Source organism: Cinclus cinclus, chromosome 2, assembly GCF_963662255.1.
Source record: "Cinclus cinclus chromosome 2, bCinCin1.1, whole genome shotgun sequence".
Classification (NCBI taxonomy): Eukaryota; Metazoa; Chordata; class Aves; order Passeriformes; family Cinclidae; genus Cinclus; species Cinclus cinclus.
The window spans coordinates 113,406,931-113,433,117 of record NC_085047.1 but is presented as its reverse complement, the minus strand read 5'-3'; the positions used below and the strand labels follow the sequence as shown (position 1 = coordinate 113,433,117).

Sequence of the window (26,187 nt, the reverse complement as noted above, 5' to 3'; positions counted from 1 at the left end):
AGTTGATCTTCTTTATTGTCCAGACCCTTTGACTCTTGCTCTGTGCTGAGGGTAGTAAGCACAGTCAGAAAGTTTTATTCTGTAACAGGCCTGCAAATAACATTCTCATGTAAAATTTTAACCAGGGCATTCTTAAAGCTGAATCTCACCCACTGTGCCTTAAATATTCTGGAGTATACCATGAAGTGCTGAATAGATAGAGTAGGGAATACTTCAACAATATTTTTAAATACCCATAACCCCCCCAAAAACATGAACAGGTTAATTTAAAGAGGGCAAAGATGAAACTTCTCAGTTAATATCAGCTGGAAGCATCTCAGAGTTCAGAAACCCATCAACTGCATTGATTCAGCTGTAGCACTTGAGACTCTGCTTAGGATCAAGGGCAGCCATAGAGCTGACACTGGTGGCAATGACCTCTCCCCAAATTTGTCACCCCAAATTATACTCAGCAGAGCAGTAATAACATCTAGGGAGTAATCCCAGCTCAGGAGCAGGAAGCAAACGCCCTTGCAATGCTACAGGATCTTGCCTTTCAGCTCTAGAAATGCAAAAGTAGGAGAAAACAAAGAGGAAAACCCTGGAACTTGTGGCAACTCTAATTCAGATTCTAAACTATCTGCTGCCTTTCCTTCCAAAGTACAGACACGTGGTTCTTACTCTAGTGGGTCCCATGTGAGACTGCTTAAGACAAATCTAGTTTATTAGAACTCTGTTAATAGTTCTGTGCAAAACCAAACCATTTTCACTGCAACTGAAGAATGGCTTCTTCAGCAAATCTGCATACAGATTTCTCTGATAATTGAACTCCTTTGCTGTTCTACCCAGAAATGCTTTTCATACAACCACCAAATCTTTAGTTCAGAACTATTCATCCAGTTTTTCCACTCTGAAGAGGCTGAACCATTAACTAGGCCACCTGTTTTAAAAAACCTGGCTGTAACACAGTGAAGAATCTACACTTTCCTATTGCAGGGTACCCACGTGTGCAGGCTGGCCTGACTCTGCAGGATAAGAGCCTACTGGATAAACATCACTGTCAACTCCAACAGCCAGGGACTATCAGTCCCTGCCAGCACTGGGCCCTTAGGAAGGAAGAAAGGCCCCCACACATACCATTGGCAACACTAGTGACCTGCTTCAGCACTGGCTTTTCCATTTTTTTGGCGTAAAAAGCTGCATACCACACTCGCAGCTCAGTTCCTGGGGGGATGTCCTGGCAGGTGGTGAAGTAAATGTCATTGTCATGCTGGAAGGCAGTTAAGTTTTGATGCTCATACTCGGTGGCTGGGCGCACCATCATCATCCAGTTGCAATCATCTTCGTTTGTGGTGTCAAAATACACCAGGGGCCCTTCCTTCTGGAACACCTGCCAAGCAAAACGTGCACAGAATAAAAACCCTGAGGACTGATACAAAGTTCAGGAAAAAAATTATATTTTCAGCTTTTGCAGTGTGGTTTTTTTTTTTTTTTCAATGCACATCAGGGACGAAGGAAGCCTCAAGTCTTGCATCAGGCATATTTCACTTAGTCACACTTTCAGATGAGACAGACAACCAGGAGCAAGATGGGAAAAAGACAGAACAAAATCGTCCCAAGAATTCTCGCTATAGCCACCATGTTCCCAAAAAATTATTGCATACACAAGTGGAAGGGTATCCAAACAGCCATCAGGCCAAGGCACATTTCTAAATCTTTACTTCTGAGCTGGGTATTAGTGGAAACTAAGACTGAATTCCATTCTTAATGTAGCATTTTTCCTACCAAAACTTGTCAAGAGAGGAATAGGACAAATGCAAGACAGAAAATAACCCCATTTATTCTGCATGTTCCATAAACCTAATGCACATGTGGCTCAATAGGCAAATTCAATCAAATTGAAGAGAGTCATTAAAAGACTTGAGCTTCTAGTTTGGTTCTTCTGTTTCTTGCCCAGAGAATGTTTAGCTCATCCCTTACAGGGCACACCTAAAAGATGTTCCAAATAATCCCCCTTCACATCTCTTTGTTTCCATTGTGTTAGCATTAATTCATCACAGGCAAAACTGACTCCTTGCTATTCATTGCTTTACAAATTCTGTGTCTTACCTTCAGGGGAAAAACTGATTCTTCCTCCAGCTTGAGAACTCTCTTGGATTCAAAGGGGCCAAACTGGGTACGTTTCACCAGCTGAGTCAGAGCAAACACTCCCTCAGTCCCATCCTCCAACTGTCTTATCTCCAAATTAGAAGGCAGAGATGATCTAAAAATTTAAGAGATAATTAAGGAAAAAAAAAACAAAACACAGAATTGATTAGGTTGGAAAAGACTTCTGCGATCATCAAGTTCAACCTCTGGCTGAACCCTTTACCACCTCATCCAGTAACCATTATGCACTGCAGAAATCCGTAGAAGAAAGAAGTCAACAATAAACACTAGTATTTCTGTGCCCCCCAGCCTCTCTCTTTTCCCAAACAAGCTTCTGAGAAGAACTACATGTAGTAAATACTGTTACAACTTATAATACAAAGAGAATATCTTCCCAAAAATTCACATGACTAGCCCCACTGTATTGGTTTTACAGAGCAAATGCAATTCTGTTTTTTCAGGTCTGTGCTAACAGATGAAAAGCTAAAAATAATCAGACAGGCTACTGATTGCCCTGTAGAGCTTGACACTGGCAGAACTGCTTCACTGCCTAGATAAAGAGAAATACAAAAAGACTGCAATCATAGTGATACACAAATGAATTGAAAAAAGCCAAAACAACCCAACTTTCAGTTTGAAACATACAATAAGCAGCATTAGAGACAGAAAAGTTGAGGAGACACGTCTTTTCTAACCATAAAGCATCCACGTTATCTTTTCAGTAAGAGAGAGGGAATAACAAATGTGGTTAAGCAAGCAGACTGTTTTTAAAAGATTCATATCCAGTTTGTGGTTAAACTTGCCCTCAACCTCAGATAACTCACTTTCAGCTACTGTTCCCCAGACGCAGAGGCTGCAATTAAATTTCTTCTTTCCTTTTCTTATCTTACCCCATTTCAGCTGAAAACTCTTCAGGAAAATAAATACATTTATGTGTAAAAAAGTCTATTTTAAACTGTACTTTCAACTCTACGGTCCAGCAGCCCACACTTCCAGTAGGGAAAACTTACCACTTGCACATCAAAAGGATATTGAAAACCAGTTCATGTGCCATATTTGCAAACATTCCCAGTTTGCAAACAAATAATCTGGACATTAAAGTGCAGGTTAAAAAACACAAAAAGGGTAGGAAATAATTTGTAATTGCATGTCTGTAGTACAGGCTAGAGACTTACTGCACTGCCCATTTTTTGTATATAATAAAAGCACCTCCCTCACCAGCTTCTGTTATTCCAAAGGGCATTTTTAAATTACCCTCAAGCACCTGTAGTGTCAGGGCTGTTAACCATTAACAGCTCCTGGAGGGGATCATCCAGGGCAGGTTTCCAGGCACAGGAAGGCAGTGACTGGCTGGAAGCGCAGGGAAATTTCTCTTCTGGGAAAGGCCCAGAAAAGCAGGGAGAGCTCCTGCACAGGTGCAGCCACTGTACTCGGTGGGACACCAAGAGCATCCTGCCCTGGCCAAGGCTTGGGGGCACCCACATGGCAGATCCAGCACATCAGTATTTGTTATAAAATGATGCTGGGAATACACAGCACGGCCTACACAGCCAGGATGTGCCAGACTTGCTGCCCACGGGCCTGTTTTCTGCCTGTGACCTCCCAAGAAGAAATATGGAAGCCCTGAACACATTATATAACACATGAAGCCATCTGAACACTTCCCTTTTTGTATCTGTACTACACCTTCACAGTGGTTGGTTCTTTTCCTTAGCTTTGTATTCTACACCTTAATATGAATTTTGCTGACAGTGCCTGATTGTCTTTCCCTGTAAAAATCACTACTCAGTGTTGTTTTCTCTCAACTACATTGAGTCTATTTGTTTCTTTTGGCAAACATGAGTGTTTCTGCTGTGCTGTTACAGATTTGCTGACAGAACTATTACCCCTAATCGTTTGCAAAGACCCACAATAATGAAAACAATTTGTTTTGCTTCTAAAGTGGAGGAAGGACAGAGTTCATACACATGAATGAGAAATCCTCACAGGCTTCTCCGAAATGAATCCAGTGTATCTAAGGGGGATAAAAGTGGCAGGTACTCAACCACAACAGAAGTCATCAACCCATCTGGTACCACCTGACTTCTTGCCAGAAACCTCAGCAAAGAAACCAAGTCCTGATGAGCAGCAAGTTATTTTTTTGGCTTCAATTCAGTGCAGCACTTAAGTGTGTGCATCAATTTTTCTATTTAATCAAGGCCACATGCTTTCCATAGATTTCTGTCATCCTCTGGGACTTCAGTTTCCAGCTGTCAGCGTGACATTCACTGAACAGCAAATATGCTTTAGAGGACTAACGTGGGCACTGGGTTAGTCAGGAGCAACACAGACATTTCTTACCTTGCCCTGCTCAACACAAAGGAGTCTTTGACTGTCACCACTGGGCCCAGCTCAGGACACTCTGAATCATGGTACTGCCCACAGTCCTCACACCCTGCAAGGAACCAGACAGAAAAGGTTGGTGGAAAACACTTTTTTAAAAGTTTCCTTCCTCTTTCAAGAGAAACCTAGCACCAAGCCAAATACATATGTAGAGAGGCAGATATTTATTTATATTGCATATAAAAGAGCATAAATAATTGAACACCAAGTTGATACTGGTGCCTGCGTAGATGAAGTAACTAACACACACACTGTGATCAGTACTATCAATTGTTTAAATTCTCTCTCAAAGGAAAATAAATGCCTTACATACACCCACAGTAAATATTCTGCTTAAAGATGGCATTATTCTTCAGATAAAGTGCTGCAACAGGTAGCAGCTAAAGAAAACCACATTACTACCTTCCCCAGGAGCTGGGCTGTTATGAACAGCTTGGGTAATGTGGTGCTTCCAGTGACAGGAGGCACAAACCCAGAACCAGCAGAGAACTGGCACAGGGCTCAGCAGGGCACCAGCATGTCTTGGGAGCTCAGCTCTGCCTGGCCACACACATTTCTCACCCACAGGGCAGGACAGAGGCTGCCAAGGTACCTCCTGGTGCCTTTCCAGACGAGTCAGCTGGCTGCACAACACACTCTGGCCACTTAATTCACTGTCAGCTTAGCTAAATTAACTTTTAGTTTAAGTGGCTGTAAATTACCTAGAACTGAGTGGTTCCTAAGAAACAATTTTCAGACCAGGATAATTTGAGGCTTTCTAAAATAAGCTAACTTAACAGGATTCCAAATGCTTATACACTGCTTCACCGTGAAAAAAATAGCTGTCAAACTGCCCTGCCTGGTCAGCTGCTGACACAGCTTCAGGAGAGATCATCACACAGGGGTTATATTGCTGCGGTGCCTTTTGCATCTGAGCTCCAGGCCTACTAGGGCAAGTCGGAAAACCCCAGAAAAGGTGTAAAGTAGAGGGTCATTACACCTTTTTTTGGGAAGACGTGACAAAAGCCAAGTCCTTCTGAGGTATATCCCCTCTGGCAAAGCTACTCTGTGCTCCTAGCTGGAAGCCTCTGCCCCTCCCCAGGTATTGGTCCCAGTGAACAAAGGGACTTCTAAAGCAAGGGATTCCAAACGGCTTCACGTTTCTTCTGGCAACAATACCAGTTTAGCAGTGAAAAAATACATACATTTGACAAACAGCATTTCTGGCTGGTGCAATCCCCAAGCCTGGTCACTGACTCCTGTCCAGCTGTTTGTGCTGCCTTCTGGTGAGATAAGGAATGAAGCAACCAGTTCTTCCCACTATTTCTCAGCAGAAGGAATTTCCCAGTCTGGCTTGCTGTACAGCACCACGGAGCTATTGTACCAGAGGAAAGGATCCATGGGCAAGTGCTACTCACAGAGCACCAACACCAAAGCTCAGCCTACAGCTGTCCTGTTTACTGTTCCACCATTCTCCTGCGCCAGGTGTGCCTGTAGCCCAGACAGCCCTTACTAAAATAATCTGGGCTTAAAGCAGATTTCCCAAACCAGAGAGGGAAGAGGAGACAAAAAGGAATGTGTAAACCCGACTGCTGAAAAGCAATGGACTGTCATCCACAAAGGGTTGTCATAACCAAGGGGACAGGAAGGAATAGCCTGAGTAACAGCTTCTCCAACAGGCTTTGCTTTCCAAAGAAAAAAGCACTTTGTCATTTTCCTTATCTCCTGACTGCATCAGAGCACTCCTCACTTCTGCAAAGATATGCCTCTGAAAGGTGCAGACAGCACTGCCCACAACCACAGGCAGGAATAAGCAACACATTCCTCTCACTCCTTTGCAGAGGAATGACCAAAGCCGGGGGAATATGACAATGACATTGTGTGGCACAGCTCAGTATCCAAGGCATGCCCCACAGCAGCCATTCCCCAAAGCTGTTACACTTGCCCTATGTGACACTTTCAAGAGATTACAGCCCCAGGAGAAACACAAAAACAAGCATGGCAATAATCATGGGATATCCCAGGGAGAGTATATTCATACACTTAATAAAAAAAAATATCCAAAATTCCCTTGTGTATGAAATACATATTCAAGGATGTTTATTAATGGGAGTGCACAGTGTCATTTATAGCAGCTCACTTTTTCAGAACATAAGCAGACCCCACGTCCCATGGCAAAAACTAACTGTAGAGAGTACAAGAAAAACCTCAAGATATTCAGTGACCACAGCCTCCACAAGGGAGAAAATCATGTTGCATGACACCTTCTATCTAATTAGGAGTGGCATCACATCCCCCCAATTCTTTCTGCTGCCCACCGGAACCTTTTTATGAAGGGGAAGATAAGGTAACCACTATTGGTACCTGCATCTCAGTAAAAATGCAGTCAACACTAGTTTTGAAGGAATCTGGCAGAAGGAGAAAATTGATCTTTCTGACAGTTGCCATAAACTGCAGCTGTTGGAACCATCAGAGGTAAAATGCTGTGGATCAAAAAACCAAGGATGTGATCCATTCTGCTCCACCCTGATGATCCACAATATCTGGGCCCTCTCTGCTCACACAAGGACTCTACATCCCTGAACTCTTTTCCTGAACCTGACACCAGGTTCTGCATGTCTAGGCTGCTGACGAAGGAGAGGATTAATGTGGGACACAGCACTGCTGCAGCCTTTCCTGACCCACCTCCACCCCATGAGCCTGGATCCCAGCCACAGAGCCCAGCCTGGCACTCAGGGCTACACAGAGGGCACAGTGAGAAGCACAGGCAGTGAATAGCACGAGTGACACTGGCCAGGGCAGTTGGTGCATCTCAAACTAGGCTTGTTCTGAAAGAATTATGAGTCTGCCTGCCCCTGATCTGCTGGGGAGGTGCAGATCCCCAAGTCAGGCCAGAGGTCAGAGTTATCCCCAGACACCCCTGGCTGCTAGAGCTGGTTGTATAAACAAAGGGCTTACACGAGTGTTAGACCCTCAATCTCACTCACTTCAGTCATAAAAAAGCTGTGCTGCTAACTCACATTCAGAGGTTTCACTGTGTGCTTGCCAACAGTGTCAGAATGTGTATGCTTAAATTACACAACCTCCTCTCTATTCATCCATTAGCTGTTTGAGCCTCCTTTACATAAAGCCATTTTTCTAAATAAAATCTTAAGTCTGGTTTAGTCTTTCATTTCAAGCATTCTGAGTAGACAAGTCACACATGGTGAGAGTTAGATCCTTTTCTTAATACTTACAAATAAATATAATCTCCTCACTGCCATCTTCAGCCATCTTTTTTAACCTGCCAAAATACAAAAGATGAAGTTAGTTCTGGATTGACTTTTACTTTCCATATCATATAACCATCCCTGTGCGAAGTTATGATGCTGACTGACCCAGAGCTCACCCAAACACACTAACGTCCCTGCAGGAATATCAGTGGAAAATTAAAAAAAAATAAAGTTGTTAAAAAGCTCCAGAGACTGCTGTATCATTACATGTGCTGTAGACATCACTACCAAGGAAGCCTTAATGTCTGTGGGTTCTCAGGCATTTCTCTGTGAGGAAATGCAATCTCCTGCTGTTCCCCATCTCTCACAAACTTCCAGTCACTCCTGAGTCCCCTGATGAAAAGCTCCAGTGGAGCCCCAGAACACGCAGGGCCAGAAGATAATCCAGGCCAGCAGCAACCACTACAGGAACAAGACCCAGTGCAACATTTCAATGAACTGTAGCTTAAAAAAAATATCTCTGAAAGGCAGATTACTTATTTACTAATCACAGTAATCTTAAAAACCTAAAAACTGCAGATAGAGTCACAGATCTCTTCCAGAGGCAAAGGTATACTGTGGTACTGAGCATCAGAAAACCTGGGGAAATAAAATTCTGCCTGTGTCACTGGTCTTCCATGGAATGGTAAACTGACCAATATGATTTCACAGTTAAATAAGGTTGATCTATATTCACTTCATTAGTGTCAGTCTGTATGAAAAACTTGTGTGAACACTATTGCCCCTCAACAATTAAATTATGGTTGGCAAGAAGTCTGATTATGTATGGCTAAGACCACAACACAAGCAGGACCTAGAAGAGAGGTTTTCCCTTTTCTACCCAAAAAACCACACTCCTCCTCAAATAAGCAATTTTCCCAATGCCCCAGAAGAGAGGCAAAGCAACATGAAGATCATGATCCAAGTCTGAGAGAGGTGAGGCTGCAAAACAGCAAGTGTATTGGCCAAGAAGAGGACAGGAAGGAGTAAGAGCCTGAATCTGTGAGAGGGAGAGGAAACATGACACACCAAACTCATAGAGCCCTGTTTGAAAAATAGATAAAGCATTTGCTACTACAGCAACAAAAGCCAAGCCAGAAACGTGGGAGCACAGCCACTGCTCAGGATCAGGACTCCTCAAGCACTGCCCTCCCCAGCTCCACCTGCCAGCAGCAGGATCCCTCCCTAACACTCACTGCTGTAAGGGGCAAACACTCCCCATCAGTGGCACAAGCTGGGCCTTTCCTGGCTGCAGCTTTTGGGGATTAAGCTCAAATAACAGAGTAAGCATTTATATGAAAGCTCACTGCTGAGTACAAACAGCAACTCAGGAAATTTCCCCAAAAGCTCTTATCCTGAAAGCAAGGTGAAAGATGCAACAAGTATTTAGGAGGGTTCAAGCACAATACTGCAAAACAAGTGGTGTAAGCTGACGTCAAAAATTACTTGGTTTGCTTTTTTAACCAACACTTACTGGACTATTTCAAGAGGGGGTATGCCCAGCTGTCCTTAGATAGCTTGTGTCCTGACAAAATGTTGATCCCAAATATGGCTGAATTAACAAATAATGGCCTTGGTCAATGGTTCAGGGGCACAGTGCAGCCACCCACCAAAGGCACTCTCCCTCCAGGACCTTGCTGTGTCACATCCTTGGCGAAGAGCAGACTGAGGACCAGTGACATTACAGGAGCAGGAGCTCCGTCTTGCTCAGGAGGCCTCAGATGAGAATAGCAAGGAAGGGGCGGAGAAACCATCAGCGTTGCTCAAGGTGATGGGGAGGAAGCGTGAAGGGCCCTCACAGGTGCCTCAGGCAGCCTCAGTGATCTGCATTAGCGCAGTTCCCTCTCTGCAGCAAGGACTTTTCTGCACATCTTTTCTGAACATTCTGAACAGAACACATTTTTCTGTGTTCTGCACATCACAGAACTCCTGATCCATCGCCATCCCTCGCTGCCAAACAAACACTGGCACCTGCTTTACAATTCTGATTTACACACTCCTCACCCATGCGCTTCAGAACTCCTCCTCCCTGACCTCAGCTGCATTTCCCAGGAGTTTTTGAAATAAACCACACGATGCCACCCGCTCCAGCTGGTAAACAGAGTCACGATGTGCCACTCACATGAAGGCACTGAAGACAGGCTTCAGAATTGTTTTTGCCTTCATCTGCTGTTGCTATGGGCCACATCCGATTTTTTTTTTCTTTTCAAACATTTGTAACAGAAAAATACTCCATGAAGTCACTCATCCCACTGCTCCTAATTCTATTCTTGTCTTGCAGGGATAATCAAAGCTTCTGGGAGTTTCAGGTATTTTTTACATAAAGAGCACAATCATTAACAGTTAATAATCAGGAGAAAAAGCCACAGAGGAAATCAGACCAGGTACAAAGCCTAATTCTAATGGCAGTGAAAGGGCAGAAAAGCACTTTTATTTTTTTTTGGCTTGTATAATTAAATGAGTGACTTTATGCCCAAGAGTAGAGCCACAGAGCTATGCACAAAAATTCCACCTGCAACACAGGCCTCTGAGCATATCTAGAACTTGAGGGAATCCAAATGAAGACACTGAGGTGCTGCAGCACCACGGGTATCTGCTCGCAGCCCATGACGTGCAAAGATACTGTAAGGGAACCCCTTGAGCTGTAAAAATTTAAGAACAGATGCAAAATCACACTTTCCCCTCATAAACTGCTGGAAAAAGAAATAGGATCAAGTGCCAAGATGAGCCATTTTGATCTTTAAAAAAGAAAAAAAAAAGTAGGTCAGAAAAATGCATTAAAATCTGTGCTAAAATCAATCTCTTAATGATCAAGAAGGTAGAATTAAAAGTCACCCTTTCCTCAGTCTGAGAATGGGCTTCTATGGGTGTGAATAACTTGGGAACACAAGCAGATGGGTGCTGCACTGGGGTATGTGGAAGGATGCACTTAAAAACGCAGCTTTCTTCATGATGTAGTAAAACTTGTTCATGCTACCGCTCAAAGGGAATTGCGGAACATCTGGTAAACTACAGCGAGGCCTTGTATTTCTTAAAAAAAGAAATTCTACCAATTATTGCTGAGGAGGGAGACGATTTCTAGGCCGGTCAGGGGGATACGGAGTAACACAGCAGCTGGCGGGGTCTGTGCCACCTGCCCTTCCCGCGACCGTGTGAATAAACTACACGCAAAGTTTAATGGCCCTGAGCAGAAAACGAGCGTACTGCAGAAAATTTCACGTGTGCGAAGCCCCGCAGACCGCGGCTCTCCTCCTTTTGTCTCCTCGGGCGCCCACCGCACCCTCTCCCAGGGCACACGCGGGGCAGGGCAGCATCCCCACACCTCCCTCCTCCCACCTCTTCCCTCTGGATCACGCCCTCGCACCTGGGAGCTCCCACCCCCCCCTCCATCCCCAACCCCCTGCGGCCAAGCCGAGTCTCTTCTCGCTCCCGGCCCCGCATCCCCGTGGCCGCGAAGGGTCCGTGCCCTGCCCGGCCGAGCCCGCGGGGATCGCCCCGCGCCCGCCCCTCAGGGACCGCGCTGCCGCCGCCACCGCCGCCCGGAGCCCGTCGGGGCCCGGGATCCGGGAGCGGCTCCGCCGGGTTTTGCCTCGGACCCGCCTCGCCCCCCTCGCTACCGCCCTCCCGGGCGCTGTAACAAAGAACAGGCGGCCTGGAGGAGGCGGCGGCGGCGGAGGAGGAGGCGGCGGGGCCGCAGCCACCGCCGCCGCCCCGGGAGCGCTCGGAGCGGCCGCCGCGCCTGCCCCGGCCCCGCCGCGCGTCCCGGGGAGCGACGGGAGGAGCCGCGGCGGGGCGGGCGCGGGGGGTCCCGGGCGGAGGTGGCGGGGAAGGGGAGGGGTGCGGCGGGAGGAGCGCGGGGAGCCGGCGTTACCTGCCCCGGGAATGGCCAGACCCGGATCGGATCCGCGCTCCGGGTTCCGATCCGCTCCGGAAACCACGCGCCAGCGGAAGCCGGCGCGGGCGGGCGCGGAGCAGGGCGGGAAGTGTAGTGCGGCGGGGCAGGCCCCGGCCCCGGCCCCGGCCCTGACCCCGGCCCTGTCCCTGCCTCACCGCCCGGGCCGCCGCCGCCCGCGTCCCCTCACGGGCGGGTCCTACCGGAGCCCCGGCGGCTCCCCGGGCCGGGCTGAAGGTGACGGACGAAGCACCCGGGTGGCTCTCGCCGGGTTTCCCGTCTCCTCCCGGGCAGGTGGCCTGGTGGAAAGGCATGGCAGAAACAGAATCGCAGGATCGGTTAGGTTGGAAAAGAGCTGCAGGATCATCCAGTTTAAGCTATGACCCAACACCACCTTGTCCATCACACCACGGCACTGAGGGCCGAGTACAGTGCTTCCTTAAACGCATCCAGACATGGGGACTCCGCCAGGTCCCTGAGCAGCCCGTTCCCATGTTTAATCACATCAGTGAAGAAATCAGTCCTGATGTCCGACTTGGCTCTCCCCCGGCGCTGCTTAGGTCGTTTCCCCTTGCCCTGTTCCTGTTCCCTGGGAACATCTCGATTCCCACCTGGCTGCACCCTCATGTCAGGGAGCTGTAGGGAGCAGGAACATCACCCCCGAGCCTCCTTTTCTGCAGGCTGAACACCCCCAGCTCCCTCGGCTGTTGGAACCCTGGTCACTGAGAATTCCAGACTTTCTGTGCTGACAGGCACTGACCCCCAGGAGAACACTGCATTTAACCTGAGAACATGGAGAAGGTTTCCAAAATTGGATGATAGAACTGGGATCATGGGTGTGTAGTTTGAATAGAAGTGTCTAATATCACCTGGTGGAAAACTTAAGAGTTTAAGGTTTTAGGTATAGTAATATATAGAAAGCAAGATGGAGGTTTTAGGGTGGAGGTTCATCCTTCTTCTTCATGGAAGAAGAATTGTATTGTATGATTGGATAGAAAAGTCCCCATTGTGGGCCACAGGTGGTTGGTTATTGGGTTAAAAGTAAAAATAATTTAGGTGTCATTTCTTAATTGGGTAGTTTACCCTTAAAAGGCCTTGCAGAAAGAGCGATAGAGCTCCTTTTTTAGTTTGTTAGCTTGAAGTGCTATAGAACTCACGGTTTGTGAGACTGTAATATAGATAAGAACTAATAAACATCTGAGTCTGAACATGAAATACGGTCTCAAGCATTTAATCCCAACGCTGGCAAAAAGAATATAAGCTGTGACACTCAGCCACTTCTCAGAGGGCTTCTGCTCCAGCTTTATTGCCTTTCTCTGGGCAAAAGCCACAGCAGCCTCTCTGGGCTGTCAGCCCCAGCCCTGGCCATGGACACGGGCACCTGTGCCTTCTTATCCAAACCTTGCTGAGGTTCAGCACTCCAGGATGAGAGGACCTCGTTCTCACATTGCACCAGGGAAGGTTCAGGTTGGACATTAGGAGACATTTGTTCACATATAGCGTGATTAGACACTGGAAGGGGCTGCCCAGGGAGGTTTGGAGTGCCCATCCCTGGAGGTGTCCAAGGAAAGCCTGGATGTGGCACTCAGTGCTCTGGGCTGGGGACAAGGTGGGCACTGGGCAGAGCTGGGACTCGATGACCTTAGAGGTATTTTCCAATCTAAATGATTCTATGATTCCTAAATCTCATATTCTGGCATTACCAGGACCTATCAGCACCCAGCCCTGCTGTGCCTGCCAGCACAAATCATTTAGGGGGGTTTAAACCTTCAGGTGTTTTCACCACTCCAGGCAGTGGCCAGGGTAAGAAGCATGCAGGCTTTCTGTATTCAAGCAAGATGCCCCAGTTTTTTGCTCTGCTGAGAAGTGTTGCCTGCAGTGGAGTCCTCCCAAAGCCTTATGCAATGCCCCTTGCCACCATGGTGTGACTGGTCAGCTTCACTGTCAGAACACCACTGGAGATCAAAAAGTGGTGGGAAGCTAGCACCAGCTCTGTTTTCTCCAGGGAATGTGCTCTTCACACATCTGGCTGTATCTTTAACAGCTGGCAATGCCCAGGGCATTTCTTGATTGTCACCCATCCCACAAACCCAAGCACCAGTTTCAAAAGAGGTGTGTAGAGAGTATTCTGAGAATGGGTCACGCTGGAAGGGACCACAGTGGGTCACCAGGTCACATCTCCCTGCTCCAGCAGGGCCATCCCAGAGCACATGGGACAGGATTGTGTCCAGATGATTCTGGAAGGACTCCAGTGAGGGAGACTCCACAGCCTCTTTGGACAATCTGTGCATCAGTTTCTGCCCGTTCCTCTCATCCTGTGGCAGAGCCTGGATCCATCCTGTGGGCATCCCCCCTTTAGCTATTTATACACATTACTGTGGTCCCCTCTCGGGTGTCTCTTCTTTAGACTGAACAGCCCCAGCTCCCTCAGCCTTTCCTCATAGCAGAGATGCTCCAGACCCTTATTTTGTCACCCTCTGCAGGCCCCACTCCAGGAGCTCCTGTCCCTGCTGTGCTGAGGAGCCAGAGCTGGACAGAGCACCCCAGAGGTGCCTCCAGGGCTGGGCACAGGGGCAGGATCACCCCTGACCTGCTGGGAATGCTCTTCCAGATGTAGCCCAGGCCATCATGGCCATACTGTGACTGTCCTGTCAGGTGCTTGGGGAACCTGAAACAATGCAGCATTTGAATTTTTAAAATACTGTACTTGGCAAAACAGTTTATTTCAGGATGGGGGACTATTTCTTCTTTCAAAATGACTCGCCAGCAGTTTTAAATGACTACAGGTATAGTAAAGGGAATTTTTTAAAGGATCTAACCACATGTGCAAATAATTTGCTTTTTCAAGGACTGAAGCCGACTGGTAGTTTTTGTATTGTCTGCTTTTATTTTCCCTGTATATGTATCTCAGTGTATACTCACATGGACTTCTGCCTGTTTTTCTCCAGCATCCAGCACACCAGAGTGGTTTATCCTACTTGCAGTGCATTCACTTTGTCAAAATAAGTATAAATTAATTCAGTATAGTTATCTGTACATTTACAATGCGTGTGAATCTGGATCCTGCAGCTCCAAAATTAGTTTTTTCAGCATTAACCTCAGACTGTGAAATTGCATTTATGCAATTGCATTTATGCAGGCTTACCTGGGTAGAGAGGTGAAAAATTGAAGATTCTTTATATTTCTTGTTTAAGAAGGTTGAACAGGAGGAGAAAGTATTCTGCCACACTTGGAGCTACATCCATTCTTAGTCTCCCTCTCACTTGTCACTTTTGTTAATGTACAGGAATGGCATCACACTGGTAAAAAATCTCACCACAGATTAGAGCAGGGAGGAAAAGGATGAGGTTTGTTAGCAGGAGACTATCAGGAAATTTGAGCTAAGCACTTAAATAATATGAAATAAACAGGTATGTAAATGTAGGCAATAACTCCCAGTAAGGGAATGTAATATTTCCTTGTAAAAGAGGATACAGCCCTCAGCTTTGGAAGGAAAATAGAAACATTTTTGTGGCTATTTTCACATTAATGCCTTTTATTTGTTTTATTGGGGTTTTTTTGTTGTGGTGGTTTTAACGTTGGGGTTGTTTTTCCCCCTCAGTCTGGTAGGGCTTTGTGGCAGCACTGATTTATAATATAACCTTTCCCAGAAGAAAACCTAATTCCCAGGCTGTGCTCATTGTAGTACTGGTGTCTTCCCCATAGGATCCAGGCCCTAACACTCCTCCCCTTTTGCCCCCTAATTCAGGATATTACGACATAACCGAGAGAAAAATATACTGAGTAACCACAGTGAGCTCCACGATTCCTTCTGCCATTATATTCCCTACCCAATCTGTGTTCCAGGTGATTTCTCAAGCAACAAGGGGCTGCCTGATAGGCTGGGGTTATCAGGAAAGAACTCTGCTCCTGAACAAACAGGTAAATGGTCTGTGTTAAGCAACAGGTCAAATCAGTGGAAGAGAGTAGAAAACCATCTGTTACACCCAGCTATGTAGGACAGAACACCACACAGAGACAATTGGCTTTTATTGTATGTACAGCAGGAGTTACTTCTTTAAAAAAATCCTCTTAGGTTTATGTAGTGATATAATAAATCTGTACATCATAGATTTCATAATTACACCAAACTGAGTTTATGTGTGCACAGGAAGAAAAACACACCACAGAAGAAGTGACTATGACAGTTGATGCTAGGAAAAAAAAAAAAATTTACCCGAAATGGAATAATACAGAGCATAATACATCATTGGGAAATACAGAGTTATAGTACTGGAAAGGCTTCAGATCATCCTTCCCAGCTATTTTCACACCATGCCAGCACCTTGCATAGTGGCAGTTTGGATATCCTGAGTGAAGTGCTATTATTCACCCTTAACATAAAGTAATCACCCTTGTTATATAATTAATCTGGAGTTGTTTGTCACCAAGGCTGAGGCTTAGCAATGTGCAGAAGCATATGCTGACTTTAAACACAAGAATAAATCCACTTAGGTCCTGTGGAGGTCAGAGCATGAGGTCAGCTGTTCCCACTCACAACAGGAATGTCTTAGCCCGGAGCTATGGCACAGTTAATTCTATAAGCACTTGTCTCAAACCTCAGCTCTCCAAATCAAAGCCTGCAATAAACTCAACTGAAAAGTCCAGGCAGCTCTCACCTTGCTCCATGTAACACCCAGACCTAAAAAACATGTTAAAACAAGTGCAAGATTCTTACTTTGTTTCCCCGTGCACATTTGGTAGCATTTTATGCTTTCAACTTTGTTTTTTCCTATGACGTTTTGCACATCAAAAGAAAAAGAACACTGGAACTCTGCAAGAAATGCACAGCAGAAAGTTTTCACTTGAAAAACACCTAGAACCAGCAAGGACGCGCAGTATCAGGAAATGCTGTAAAATTCCACTGATCCCCAAAACTGGTGTAATTGCCAGCCAATTTCATCAAAAAAGCAGCACTATAAATCCAGTCCTCTCAAGGGCAAGACAGTACAGGGTCTGTATGGCCTGGAGCCCCAACCTGTCTCCCAAAGAAAGTGGAGGGAAAAAGAAAATCCGTCAGAAAGCATAAGAATAAAACCCAGTATTTATGCCTGCACAGTGTATGACCTGTCCATTAAGCTGAAGAAGTTTGGCAAAGGTATTTTGTTTTCAAAATGAACTTTTTTCCACCCTGGTACTCCTTCTGCCTCAGATTCCCAAGTTTCATATATTGTTAGGAGTGAAATGACTCAAATATCTTCCTGGGGCAAGTAGGATATGAAATACCAATGACTTAGGGATAAAGTCTACCACTCCTCTTTAGAGTGACTTTGAAAGGGATCTCAATCACTTTAGGGAAATTACTTAGCTTGTATTCCCATTGGAGATATTAGGTAGCTTTATTGCTTTCATCTGCAATTTAGTTCTTGTACTGTTTACTCAGTCAAAATTCACACTAAAGCTAAGACAAATCTTGGTGAGGATAGGGCTTGTTTCCATTTTCCAGAGGCAAATGTAAAGTTTAAACACCATAAAGCAAAACAAACTACAAACTTAAACAAATTAAGAACTTGCAGGTATGGGCAGAAAAATTCTTAAGAAAGGAAAAAGCAAGCCTTCATCTCTTAGTCCTCATGAAATAAATAGCATGTTTTCTTTGCTGTACAGAACACCCAGACACACAAAAGTGTGAAAAAAAGGACAAAGGAATTAATTTTTCAAAGGTTATTTCCAATATACTGTTCTGGCATCATTACATTGCAAGGCAGTAAAACAGAAATTTCAGTGTAATAATATCATGTAAAGATCTTATCTGCTCAAGTGGGTAGTTATTAAAATTCTTTGTAATTTTAATTACTAGACATTTGAACAGTGGATCAAATGACAAATCACAGAAGGTGATTCCCTCTGGCACCCTTCAGAAAAACTGCACAGGACACATCACTGTGTTATTTGTGCCAGTTGACAAATCCAGTCTTTCTGACCCAAAACCACAAAAAAAGTTTACATCCTCAGATCTCCTGATCTTAAATGACAACCTAAGGAGGGGATGGGATTCATTATAGTGGGTCTTCGGGGTTGTCACAACTGAGCAACTCAGTTGTCCTCTTTTGTTTAGTGCCTTAGCTTGTTTTCACAGCAGGACATAAATCACTTGCAGAGGAGTAAGAAGAGGTGAGGGACATGCCTGCCAGATACAGAGATCCAACATCAAACCAAATTATGTTTATTTTCCTGAGGAGTGAAGGCAAATAAAAAACCAGATTCCCTTTTTACACCAAATGCCTTCCTCTCCTCATCTGAGGAATTCATTCTCTCTTAACACATGTGAGCCCAAAGCTTCACACAGTTTGCAGTAAAGAATGTTTTTCATTTCCACCATCAAGACAAACATTCAAGTGATGATCAAGACCTTAGGATGAACAACTTTTTTCATTTGTATCCATTCTGTGGGCTAACTTACAAGCAAATCCTAGTACAGTATCCTGCAAGTTACTCAGTGTTATTTCACCCCGTTCTACAGTAGGTGCTAAAGTTTCTGTAAATTAAAATCCCAGCTCAGTAATTTAAGAAGACTTCAAGTAATGCTATGTGCTGCCTCTACATTCCCAATTCCACAATTCTTTGTATGGATGTGCTAACCACGGAGCTCAGTTTCATTTGGATTTCTTGAATTTAGGGACCAGTTGTGATTTTATCCTTCAGCAACAAAGATTGAGCATTCAAAAATGGCAGGCACTTGACCCCCATCCTGCCCCATAACACAGAGAGTTCCTGGTAAAATCAAGAGAAAAAGTGTCTGTTGAGGGAACATGACATCAGGGTTTTAATGCTTTCACCATGAACCACTCTAGAACATATGAAGGAATAAAACTTCTACTTTGTATTAAATTAGAAATAAACAAAACTGTTCAGGCACATTCAGGCTAGAGAAACCTGTATTACTGAACTGGGATTTCTAAGCACAATACAGCTCCAGAAAATTCATTTGTACCCAATTTTCAAAATACAGAACATTAAAATGCCTCCAAGTGTTCTCGTAACAAGCAGCATGCTTAAATGTACAACTATTTGATAGTCTGGTCTACTGTACTACCATGGTGATCTTAGGAGGTTACACATAAACAGTATTTTTAAACAGTTAAAAGATTTTGACAGTTCAGTTCCATCATTTTCTTGGTAAAAAAGAAACCAAATCCCCCTCTACTTTTTTACTGGTTTACCAGAGAACCTTGAGTCCATCAGAAATTTGAAATGTGTTTCTATTCTTCAGTAACTTTCTATTTTTGATGAATGCTTTAAGTTGAAAGCCCAAATATCTGCAAAGTGTTGAATGGCTTAAAGGGGGGAAGGGGGCCAGGGAAAAAAAAAATCACTGGCAAAGTAGGCACAAGGTCTATCATCCATTCACATCAGTAATTTAGTTGGAATGGATGGATGTTTTTCTTGGCTGAAGAGAACAGGCTTGGTCCTTTGTCCTCAGCAGGAATGTAGATGATGGAAAAGTACAGGTAAATCATGAAAGGTGGTACCTGTGAAATACTGACATTTTATTATTCTTCATAGCCAAAATGAGAATTATGCCTCTGCTCCCATCAGTTTTTCATTTCAGACTAAAGGAGCTAGCTGTAATATTTAGTAAGGAAAAAAAAGATTTAAAGACTCATCTGACCAACCACTCAACACATGACAACACTGGAAAATCTAGAAACTGAACTAAGGAAATTAGTATTTCTTCAAAAGCTTTCTTCACAACTGTGTATTTTAAGATCTCAGTAAGAGTTTGGCAAGTAGGACAAACTTCCCAATGAAAAGCACTGTAGGGTTAACTATGCTCTATTCACCATTTACTGCTCCTAGCTTTGATATGATAGTTTATGTACTTGTCTAACAGACACTTGGGAGAAGGAATTAGAGGCCCTAAGATGAGTTTTTGCATCAGCAATACAGCTTCTCACACAGGGAAGAAAAGCTACATGTAAGATTTGGAAAATAGTTTGTTTGTGAGTAGCTTCAAGTAGATTAAAAAAAAAAAAACAAACAAAACCAAATTCTGTTTAAGCATAACTTTTTTTTAAAGCAGAACATTAAACAATATGCTAGTACTGGTATTTGCATAATTTATTGATTTATGGCTAATGTCAAAGGCATCTCTCCACCTACATGGGCTGAGCAGTGATTAGAGCAGGCAAGTTATTACAGTAGGATATCTGAGTCAGCATTTTCCTCCTGCTTCTGAACACTCACCCGCTTCCAAATTACAACACAAACTGGATCTGGGCCTCTTTCTTTTCCTCCTTTCAGTCTGACTAGAAAAATCAGTTGCTCCTGTTCAGGCTGCAGTGAGGGAGCACAGTGGTGTCTTCTCTCTCTGTAGAGGTTCTGTCACATAAACTGGGTGTGATGTTTCAGTCCTGAGCAACCCCCCGATGTAAATCCAGGTGATCACCTTTGGGTCCTCCCTACAGGGATCAGTCAGGCTGGAACTCACATGGGGTCATCTGGTGTCACCCCCCTGCTCCAGCAGGGCCATCCCAGAGCACAAGGCACAGCAGTGTGTCCCAACAGTTCTGGAGTATCTCCAAGGAAGGAGAATCCACAGCCTCTCTGGGCAGTCTGTCCCAGTGCGTGGTCAGTGCACAATAAAGTTGTGCCTCCTGTGCAGGGGGAATTGCTGGGCTCAGTCCCTGCCCGTGGCTCTGGGGCCATTGCTGGGCCCTGGAGCAGAGCCTGGGACTGCTCTGCCCTCCCTGCACACGGGGACAGACAGACAGGGACAGCCAGGGACAGCCAGGGACAGACAGCCAGGGACAGACAGACACCAGGGACGGGCAGGGCTCAGCCCCTCCCAGCTGGGGCTCCTCTCCAGGCTGAGCAGCCCCAGCTCCCTCAGCCTTTCCTGGGCACGGAGATGCTCCAGGCCCTTGCTGAGCTCCAGGAGCTCCTGTCCCTGCTGTGCTGAGGAGCCAGAGCTGGGCACAGCAGCCCAGAGGCGCCTCCAGGGCTGGGCACAGGGGCATTACCTGCTGGAAATGCTCTTCCCAGTGCACCCCAAGACATCAGGTGCCTTCTTGGTCCCCACCTGCACCAGTCCCCATCCTCCCTCCTCTTCCACAAGAACCCACAGACTCCTCCAAAAGCTGTCAGGACACACTAGGCACTGCTTGTACTTGGAGGAGCAACTTCATCATCAGAGCGAAAAAACGCTTTGGAGAAATAAACCAAAAAGACCACTGTTAATAGTGAACATCCTTTTATGCAAGTCATCAGCCATATTTGTATTCTCTAGTACTGCTCTGTAAACAAGTGCTCAACTGCTGAGCGGGTATCCCATCAGAGAGGGTTTGGGTTTATAGGTACGGCTCTCCCGAAGCACCGTTCAGTTTGTTCTTGCTCTTGTTCCTGGAAAGGAGCTTCTTGCTCAGAATTCGTGAGAGTGTCCCACCCTTCTTGCGGCTCTCCTCTGACAGAGGCTGCTGCAGGAACACCAGGTCGTTGTGGGACTGGCTCATTCCCGGGTCCTTCTGGTGATGCTGCCGGCGGAAAAACAGCTTTGCGCTTTTCTTCAAAATCCCACCTGTGGGAGGGAAAAGGTGCGGGATGCTTTAGACAGAACATGCTGCTGTCCTCTTGAAACTCGGCTTTAACTGCAGAACGAGTGAGAAAAGCTGACCCTCTGATTTAAGTCTCCTTCCTTACACTTAGTTCCAAATGCTCTTCTGTGGTCATACACATGCACAGTGGCTGGTGTGGGTTGTACCCTGGGCTCTCATGTGTCAAAGAGGCACATCTTTCCAACCTTTCCAACCTTTCCAACCAGTCAAGTGGAAAGGATTTTATGAAGAGAGGAAATAATGTTACTCTTTGTTGTTTCAGAGATCAAAGGAGGTGAAGGTCAGCCTGTGAGGCACCATGTGAAGCAAATTTAATTTGAGGTGCAGGACAACAGTACCTGGCAGTAAACGTGTGTGCAGTGGTTCTGTACAAGCCAGGCAGAAGGTGTTCCGTACAAATTCAGCAGCACCACCCAGAGTAACACTCACAAAGCATTTGCTATTCTCAAACCCTGTTAGGAATAGCAATGCACTTCAAGCAGATTAAAAATAATACTACATCTACTTCCAACAGGTTCAGAAGTCTGCCCAAATCCCTCCTGCGGTAAATTAAGTTGCTTTATTTTGCCGTGTTCCTTCCCTTGACCCCATGTCAAACCCAGCATGCAGCCAAGGCAATTGCAGCTGTCATCTCACCAGGGACTCATGCTGCCAACAGCAGCTATCACTACTCCTCTCTTTGCATGCTTGAGTTGTTTTTGCAGCCATTCTGCCAAATTCCACCCTCCCTCTCCATGTGTGCCCGTGTGCCTGGTGTGCAGCTGGCAGGGACGCTGCTCCGGGCGACCAGCAACACTCAGCCTGGTTGGGACATCAGCTCTGTGTTAAAACAGCATCAGTTTGGTATGGAAGTGGTAGGGCTGTTGTCCCAGGTGGCAGGAGCCAGTTTGAATGGAGGAGGACCCATGTGACAAGCCAGCACAGGAGCTTCTGGCAGTCAGAATTGGATGTGGGGACAGTCACCTCCCTGGCAAAGCTTCCACACCTCCTCCCTGCACCACTATCAGGTTTCCTGATCCTTTCTCAGTTCAGCTATTAATTCCAGTCATGGCATGGTCTTGATTCTGCTTTTCCTCCCACTGCAAACGGACATAACAAGCAACACACAGTGCAGCTCTTTCATGGGACACTGCCACAGCCAGAATTAAATGTTTGTCCCCTGAGGACCTGACAAGGCCTCTGTGTCACTCTGCACACAGTGACAGCTGCAGAACAGGTATTTCATGGCAGCCAGATGCTGCTTTGTACACACCAAAGCAGTCACAAACATGTACTTGGGTTTATTACTGTGTACTTTAAGGGCTAAGCACTCAGCACCTGGGAGGATATTCAAGCATGTTTTTTCTGGTGGCTGCTGAGACTCTCCTCACAGGGCACAATGGAATGGGAAGCAGAAATCAGCTGCAAGCAACCAGAACTCGTGGATTTGAATCTTGACTGCTCTCCCATCAGCCTCCGATTGATCTTTTTGGCAAAGCAGTACCACTTCAAGCTGCTGTCAGCAGCACAAAAGCAGCAGTGTTCCAGCCCAGGACGCTGACAGCTGTTGATGTGCAGAGGCTGGGGGGATGCAGAGGCTCCTCTGCTGTGCAGCTCCTGTCTGAGCAGGCAGCTGTTCTGCCCAGCAGCCCTGGCAGCTGCAGCTGAAGCCGTGCCAGCAGCACTGGGACACAAGGGTTTATCCCTAAGCAGATTTTTACTCCCATCCATTCTGTCATTCAGGCTGATTTTCTACACCAGGAAACAGCACCTGACTAAGAATGCTCCAAAAATTGTGCGGGTGGCCTGGGACAACTCGCTGCAGCTGAAAAACCAGGGGCAGCACTTCCCTGAGAGCAACACAGGCTCAGCACAAGCAGCAGCCCCCAACACAAGAGCTCCCTGGTGCCCAGTCTCTGCTGCCTGGAAGCTTGCCACATGCCCAGCAGTCTGAAGCCAGTGCTGCCTGGCAGTGGCTCTGGCTGCTGCAGAGACATGCAGCCCTGGGAGGAGGCAGGGCAGGGCAGCAGCCCGACAGTGCTCATGCTGGTTCATGTGCTCTTTGCATGCTGATGCCTCCAGTTCAACAGGATCCATGTGCCAGCCCTGCCCCCAGCACCAGGAGATGAGCAGAGAGCACTGGTACCAACACAAACTCGCTGCACTAATGTAGGGTGTTCTAAAAATGCTTGTGGGGGTGGGATCACTTCTGAATCTCATTTGTGCTAATGGAGGAAGATGTCCTTCCACATCTACGAGGATATGAACAGAGACTGCTTTCCATTCCTTCCCAGCTTCCAAAACAGTTTTCATACAGGTGGTTTTGTAAAAAGCTGCTGTTTTTGTAAATACCTGCTGAGGTTGTGGTAGCTCTGTAAGTTAGGCTAGAAAACCTTTTATCCAAAATCTTTAAGCAGCAGGTTTTAAAGTTAAGTTTTGTTGGTATGTATATCCAGTTATGGGGTCACACATGGTTTGCATGAGCAGATTTTGATTGATTACCAGATACTACAGCAATGGGCATGATGGAGAGAGATTTGGAATGTAGAGCATCCCTCCTTCCTTGCTGCACTTTCTGTGTGACCCTCCTGGACAGCACAACCACCAGAAGGATGATTTGTCACAGCAGACTGCTCTGCTAAGACACCTGAGCACAGGAAGGTAATTTTGGAAGGAGAAAAGGAATGGATGGGGGAAGAAGAAAAGGGGTGTCAAACTAATTTTTGCTTTGGTTTTTACAATGAGCGTCTCATTGTAAAGCTACATTTTCTTAGGGATTAAAAAAAAAAAAAAGAGACGAATAACTTACTGTGTAGGTAATTAATTCTGGCTGGCATAGTAGTCATCTTAAGTTTATAAAAGGGAATGGGTAAGAAAGAGGAAGTCAGAAAGGTAAAAAACCAAACAAAAATATGCAAGAGTGAAAAAAATGTGCCACCTTTTTAAGACATTAACACACACAAAAGCCTTTTCAAAGCAGAAGGGGTCTTGTTTGGGTTTTTTTGCAGTGTTTGGGCTTTTCTGTTATTGTATTTGTGGGTTTAGTTGTGGTGGGTTTTTTGTTGTTTTTTTAAGGGAAAACATTTGACAAACAGAAGCCTTGAACTATTCACAGTTCACTGAAGGCAGAGGGGTTGAAATGTTTTCCTATCTTACTCCATAAAAGCTACTCAGCTGTGACAAAGCAGAGATTCAAGACTTCCACAAAGACATCTGTGTATAATGAATGGGATTTGAGCTGGTTTTTTCCAAGTATTTTTTCAAGATGATACAACTCTCTCAGAGATATTTTGCAGTCTCAGAGATAAGGTTTTAGCAGTCTTATACTGAACTGTGTGAAAAGGAGCTCTAGAAGCCTCATCTCTGCACAGGGCAACCCAAAACTGGACAACAATTCACATACAAACTTCCATTTACTTGTTTTAGAGTAACACGCTGAAGAAGAGTCCAGAGGCTTTGCAGTTTCTCACACAGCTTCCTAAACTTTTCCAGGCTCCAAAATGAGCCAAATCCCTTGACAACCAACGCATTGCCCTCACCCCAAACACACCCAAGACTTTCCAGTGCCTGAGCATGTGTGTGACAGGGATTGTTGCTGTACCCTCCTGATCTCTCATGTACTGCAGTCCAGCTGTGGGAAGGCCAGAGACCTCCAAGCTCTAAGGGAGGGTCCTGACAAAGAGCTCCAGTGTCTGCCCTGTGGGTGAGGGGGGTGATAATCCAGTAAAATAGAGAGGTTTTGTAGGGAGCCATTTCCCAGGATCTCTGGGCGAGGAAAGGATAGGAAATAATAAAGCAGAGAGGGATGGATATGAGTGACAAGAACAGAATTTTTTTTAACTCTAAGGTGCAACCTGTGTGCCTGTTTGGGGCACAGTCCACTGCACTGGCCATTTTGTAAGATTTCCTAATAGCCCCTGTGTTTACCACAAACCAGTGCTAACAGGTTACTGGACTGACCAAGGGAACACAAAGAACCCGAAGACATTTTCAAACTGCAGCTATTCAGGTGTGCAGCTACCTAAGCAAAATGACGTGATGCCTTATTAACTTATAAAATTAACTTTTATTCTGTTTTCTTTAGCGAATTATGCATTAATGAAATGAGTGAAAAGGGGGAATCTGTTCACCAGGCAGTTTCTGCCTCAGCTGTGGTGCTTCCCTGAACACACACTTTAGTGAGGGCAGGGGAGCCTTGTGCTCAGAGATGTGAAGGAAGAAGAGCAATGTACTGGGAATCAACTGTGGATCCCTGCCATCCTCACCTTGGTAATGGGGCTGCCAATATAAGGCAAGTCCTGGGTTACACGGACACAGTTTTCCTTGAGGAATTGATAATGTGACAAGTGATTTGTCTCCCAAATAACTGAGCCGGGCATAATGAGCTGCCAGTTTCTAAGGGTGAGCTGTTTCCTCATGGAGGGGAGGGTAAGAAAGCCTGAGCTGGCTCAGAGAGCTGTAAGTAAAACAGCTTCAACCAACACCACAATCACAAAGAGTTTGAAGGACAAAAAAAAAATCAGTAAGAAAGGGTGAACTACTGCAGCCAATTACATAGAGAAAGCAGTTGCTGAAGTGGAAGTGAGGATCGTGTACCTTTAGATTTTTTCATGCTCCCGGTTTCTGAAACACTTAATGAGCTCCCAGATATTTCTTCAGAGGTCTGGTCTAAGAGTGTGCTGGTGTCCCACTGCTGGCTGCCATTCTCCAAACCCCAGGCCTTGTGGGTGCTTTGCTGTGGGTCGGTACCAGGGACTCTTTCTGTAGCACTCAGTGACTGCTTTTTATCAGAGGAGATTTTAGCAACAGCTTCCTCCACAGTGGGTGGATCTGCTTCCCTGCAGGAGCTGTCCATGGCTGCAGCATAGTCCATCATCAGTGAAGCTTCACTGTCCTGAGATAAAGAGGTCTGCCCAGTGGAAATAAGAGACAACACTGACACAAGTCATCCTGCTGGAGAAAAATAAACCTCCCTGCAAGAGTT

General features: G+C 45.7%; 2 protein-coding genes across 7 annotated transcripts in view; both read right to left on the bottom strand.

Moving 5' to 3' along the window:
• PRDM15 (PR/SET domain 15) overlaps window positions 1–11,641 on the bottom strand; it is a 32,183-nt gene extending 20,542 nt beyond the window's left edge. For all 3 annotated transcript variants that reach the window (XM_062488180.1, XM_062488182.1, XM_062488181.1), the window contains exons 1-5: window positions 11,611–11,641; window positions 7,725–7,771; window positions 4,468–4,561; window positions 2,089–2,242; window positions 1,117–1,369 (exon numbers count right to left, since the gene is read on the bottom strand). In XM_062488180.1, coding sequence (XP_062344164.1) covers window positions 1,117–1,369; window positions 2,089–2,242; window positions 4,468–4,561; window positions 7,725–7,761 — 538 coding nt within the window. In that variant the 5' untranslated portion in view covers window positions 7,762–7,771; window positions 11,611–11,641. The remainder of the gene's footprint in view (window positions 1–1,116; window positions 1,370–2,088; window positions 2,243–4,467; window positions 4,562–7,724; window positions 7,772–11,610) is intronic.
• A 7,716-nt stretch (window positions 11,642–19,357) lies between these two features.
• Window positions 19,358–26,187, bottom strand: part of C2CD2 (C2 calcium dependent domain containing 2) — a 33,340-nt gene continuing 26,510 nt past the window's right edge. For all 4 annotated transcript variants that reach the window (XM_062488177.1, XM_062488175.1, XM_062488178.1 and 1 more), the window contains exons 13-14: window positions 25,800–26,112; window positions 19,358–21,187 (exon numbers count right to left, since the gene is read on the bottom strand). In XM_062488177.1, coding sequence (XP_062344161.1) covers window positions 20,961–21,187; window positions 25,800–26,112 — 540 coding nt within the window. In that variant the 3' untranslated portion in view covers window positions 19,358–20,960. The remainder of the gene's footprint in view (window positions 21,188–25,799; window positions 26,113–26,187) is intronic.